Source organism: Otolemur garnettii, unplaced genomic scaffold (genome assembly GCF_000181295.1).
Source record: "Otolemur garnettii isolate 467f Iridium unplaced genomic scaffold, OtoGar3 scaffold00048, whole genome shotgun sequence".
Taxonomy (NCBI): domain Eukaryota; kingdom Metazoa; phylum Chordata; class Mammalia; order Primates; family Galagidae; genus Otolemur; species Otolemur garnettii.
In genome coordinates, this window is record NW_003852443.1 from 10044746 (window position 1) to 10050025 (window position 5280).

Sequence of the window (5280 nt, forward strand, 5' to 3'; positions counted from 1 at the left end):
GAGTGCCATGGCTCACTGCTCACAGCAACCTCCAACTCCTGGGCTCAAGCGAGTCTCCTGCCTCAGCCTCCCAAGTAGCTGGGACCACAGGCACCCGCCACAACGCCCGGACATTTTTTGGTTGCAGCCATTATTGTTGTTTGGCAGGTCCGGGCTGGATTCGAACCCGCCTCCTTAGGTGTATGTGGCTGGCGCCTTAGCCGCTTGAGCCACAGGCGCCGAGCCCATCCACAGTAAGTCTTAAGAGTAAATATGTCAACTTAGAATAAACAACCAAAGTCTCCAGTGTTCCTCATATTAAGCTAAGAATACAGTCAGTTGTAATCATTAAGATTAAAATATCACAATCTACTTTAATGAAGTATCTTTATATCCAAAAATCTCTAAGAAAAATCGAAATTGTGTTTTCAGAAGTATAAGAGGTACTTGTATAATTAAATACATATGATGGTAATAGGAAAAGTACATCATTATATACAAAACAAGCACACAAAGATATATACAAAAATGTCATAAAAATTGTGTAAAAACCACAGGTAACTGGGGATTTTTTTATTTCAATAATACACATTACAAAGTCAGTTCAGGAAAGTTAATAATAGCACTATAGCCCAAAATGAGCACCTAAACTTTATATGGGATTTAGACTAAGTATAACCTAATCTGTCTTTTATATGATATAAATCTATAATTCTAAAGAAAAAAAAAGGCATAGTGATTAAAAGCCAAACTGATGCCAGGCTATGTAAGTTTGAATGCCAACTTTATACTTACTAACTCTATGACCTTGGGCAAGAGAGTCTCCACTTCTTCACCTGTAACCTGGAGATAATAGTGTATTATTGTTATTACTTAGTTTTTATTTCATAATTATAAACTTAACTCTGCAATCCAGTAAAAGGTGGAAGGGAATAAAGAAAATACAGACCCCAAAGAACTGCAGCGAGAACACAAACATTGTAGGATATTGAGAATAAATGGGGTAGAGGGATGTTCTCCTGAGCTACAGAGGGAATAGTCTGCTGGTTAAGATAAAACATGAGTCAAAATTTTTAGAGTTGTTCATAGTAGGCAATGGTGACCTACTTGCTGGTCTTGGCATTCCTGGACCTAAAGTGCTCCATGGTTTCCACAGTATCCATACTCTCTTTGATCTTGCCAAAGATCACATAACTCACCATCCAACCACTCAAACTCATTAGATGAAAACCTGGGAACCATTGGGAACCATTTGTGTTGGGCCGAGCACTGGCCATGGACAAGATGCCAGGACCTACGTGCTTCAGGATAAAATTCTTACCATCAAATTTCTCCCCACAGATGGAACTTGCTGCCAGTGCCACTATGGCATGTGTAGTTACCACTTTGTCACATAACCTCTGGAATAATTCTGTGAAAGTAGGAACCCTTATAACAGAATCCTTCTCGTCAATGCTCAGAAAGTTTTCAGCTATTTTTGAAACTTTGTCTGCAAACATCTCATAGAAGACATGGCCCAAGTACTTGCTATAAATGGCAGGTGGTATCTGCAAAGCCACAGTGTTTTTACAGGATTAAATAAAGTTTAAAATTCCTAGTAAATAACAATACATAAATAAATACATAAATGTATTATTATTCTAAACATGTTTTTAAAAAATATTTTTTACATGTGATTCTTTATAGTATCTTCAGTTTTCTCAGATATGAAACTTCAGAAAATTTGAGAACACAACATATAATCCTGTTTATATGTAAATTCTCATTGATACTTCTGTGAACACTATCCTACCTTTCCCCACAAAAGGAATAAAAAGCATTATTAAAATGTTCTTGTCTCAAAAAAATAAGGTCCCTCAGTCTATACCTTTATCAAATGTAAATCATAGCTGCTCTAATGAAATTTTTTTTAATTCAGTTAAGTTGAGATATGAAAAGTGCTGTTATGTGTTAAATCTATATCAGGATTTAACCACTTTAAAATCATATACGTTTCCCAAGTGCACACTTGTTGAGAACATTTCCCCCATTATAGTTTCGCCCTGTACGTAGCAAAGGAATCTTGGAGTATAGAAAGCAAATTACTTGCCTTAGAAAAGATACTTTATTCCCCATGTGTAAAGCTCAATGAGTAGCTTTCAGTAAGATCAAAAGAAAATAAATATAACACCCATGCAGTAGTTTAAGCTTTATTTTTATATGCATACATGTTTCAAGGAAACAAAAATTTCAAGATAAAGAATACAATATATCAAGTGAAAAAAATTTGGAATTCTTTAAATGTGAACACAAAACAATAATATAAAGTACACATATAGGATACATTATATAATTTGTTCTCAGGTTTCAAAAAGCAGTGATTTGGTTTTAAAATTTTGATACAATATCTATTATAACATTCAAGTAACATTTCAAAAGTTAGATTTTTTAAAAATAACTTAATTAACACATAAGTCTAAGACAACCTGCCTTTACCACGATCTTCAAAATAGTGCTGTTCAATTCTTCTACAGAAAGCAAGGAGGTTGCTATAGTTTTTCACCTTCTCAGAAAGTTCATCATTGGTCAACTGTGTGGTAAGAATGGTGTATAGATGGCCAAATACCAGTGCATCAAGTTCAGTAGGCCTAAAACAAAAGTAGAAATGAGTCATTGGAGTAGAATTTAACTTTTTGGTAGAAAACACAGTGGGCTCTCTATACCCACAGGTTCCGCATCTGCATGGTTCAACCAACCTAGGGTCAAAAATTATTTTTAAAAATTAAAAATAACAATTTAAAAAACAATATAAATTTTAAAAACACAGTAACAACTATTTACATAGCATCTAGAGATGATTTAAAGCATACAAGAGGATGTGCAGAGGTTACACGCAAATATAATGTATGCTATTTTATATGAGTTTTGAGTATCTGGGAATTTGGGTAGCAGCAGCCATTTTGAAACCAATTCCCCCGGATACCAGGAGACAACCATATATTCCTTTAAGAAACATTTTATCTCAAACAAAAAAAAAGAAAAGAAAACATGTGCTAGCCCACTTGAAGTGAAAATATGTTGCAATAATCTGGTCTAGTAGAAGAGATTTGGGGATCAGTCAAATCTAAATTTGAATCCCAATCTGCCACTTATTAGCTATGTGGTCTTGATCATTACTGATGAATAATCCCATAGAGTTGCACAGCTTTAAATACCACCTCCATACCACTAAATCCCAAATATTTATCTTTGGTCTTAGTCTCTCAGCTGAGCTCTAGATCCACACATTAAAATGCCTACATAATATCTCCACTTCAATGTTAAGTATCTCAAACCTTATTGTCCCTTAATCTTCCCAAAATAAAGGCACCACTATCAACCCAGCAGTTCACGCCAAAAATCTAGGCATCACCCTTGAGTCCTCTTTCTTTTACCCACCCATAAATACTATCAAGTCTGGTGAGACACCATCTCCAAATAATGCTGTCAATACCACTTATCTCTCTCTCTAGTATCATCCATCTCCTATTCTGAGCTACATCATCTCTCACCCAAACTACAGTAATAGCCTCCTAATGAGACTTCCTGCTTCTCTACACTAGAATGACGAATATCACCAGACCATACCACCCCAAGTATAAAATATACCAATGGATTTCCATTTCACTTACACTAAAACGACAAACTCCTTACTCTAAGACTACGAAGCCTAGATGGTCTGGCTCCTGCCTACTGTTTCAAACTCATTTCCCATCATTCTCAACATGCAGCCCAAACTGTTCTTGCTTCTTTAATTTGAACACAACAAAATTCAAGTCAATCCTGAGGCTTTGGCACCAACTATTCTTACTATCTAAATACCTTCCACTGGTTTCACATTGCTGGCTCCTTCTTGCAGCCCACAGTAAAGTTGCAAGAAATCTTAAGCGTCCTTAGACTCTGTGATGAGAATCTTATCATCACAGATGAGTCAATAACAGACGAATCCCTGTAAAAAACCAAGGATGTACAAGGGATAAATGTAGAACTGAGGTACTTCACAGAAGAAATATAAACACTAACTCTTTCACATTCCTAAACATATTTTTTAAAACATACATCTTATCTTACCACTTCATGATTTATTTTCCTAATTTTGTTTAGCCAGCTACCCTTGCTTCTTGTATTATACTAGAGCCAAAATAGGTGAATGCTACATATCCCCTGATGTAACTTCCAACCGTGTTGATGGGCATCCTTTATCAATAAATGAAGGCTCTGAATTAGTTCAAGCATAAAGTATGCTCAAATTACAGTGCTTCAGAAGTACTACTGAAGTGGTCAAAATATTACTTGCTGCAACTATATATCCACATAACTCCAAAAGTATTGAATTATATATGGGTATGAGCAAATAAAAATTGATCTGATGTTACATAAAGATAGCAACTTTGTTGCAAGTTACTTTAGAACACCAACAGGAAGAAGAATTATAGATTGAATCAAACTAAGCACATATAGTTCACACACTGCTTATCAATGGGAATACATTCTGAGAGATGCATTGTTAGATGATTTCATTGCTGTGAGAACATTATAGAGTGTACTTGCACATACCTAGATGGAATGATCTACTACATACCTAGGTTATCTAGTATACCCAATTGCTACTAGGCTACAAACCTGTACAGTATGTCACTGTATAGAATACTGCAAGCAACTGTAATATAATAGTGAATATTTGGATATCTAAACATCTAAACATGAAAAAGGTACAGTTAAATAAGGTATCATAATGTTATGAGACCACTGCTATATATGCAGTCTGCCATGAGCTGAAATGTTATTTGGTGCATGACTATGTGTATGCATGTATATGTGTGTTTACACATACTCTTAATATGCTCTTGAAGCATATTTTTTGTAATCCTCACAAATTTCAGCAATTCTTATACTGGCTCTGATATATATAAATTACTAATAACAACATGTATACCTATGGTATAGTTACACAACTGTATGTCTTTGTTGAAACTGATAGAACTAAACATTTAAAAGAGACCATTTTACTACATATAAATTACATATCAACAAACCTGTTAAATTAATCTTGATTAAATTATCTTGCTGTACTATAACTATATTAACCTGTTTAATCTTGATTAAATTATCTTGCTGTACTATATGAAGAGGAAACAACATTCCACCTTTTAATTATCTTGCTATACCATGTAAAGAGAAAACATAGCTTTACAACTGTCTGCTTACCAAATAGTTTGTAGATTATGTAATTTGGATATAAACGGCAATTCCCACTTCTAACAGCTCTAAGATATGTCATAT

At 34.6% G+C, this 5280-nt stretch overlaps 1 protein-coding gene across 2 annotated transcripts in view; it reads right to left on the reverse strand.

Moving 5' to 3' along the window:
* Positions 1-2097: 2097 nt before the first annotated feature.
* Positions 2098-5280, reverse strand: part of MTX2 (metaxin 2) — a 58278-nt gene continuing 55095 nt past the window's right edge. The window contains exon 10 of one of the 2 annotated variants that reach the window (XM_003791490.2): positions 2098-2606. In XM_003791490.2, the coding sequence (XP_003791538.1) occupies positions 2435-2606 (172 nt within the window). In that variant the 3' untranslated portion in view covers positions 2098-2434. The remainder of the gene's footprint in view (positions 2607-5280) is intronic. The other variant, XM_023514161.1, reaches the window with a different exon arrangement.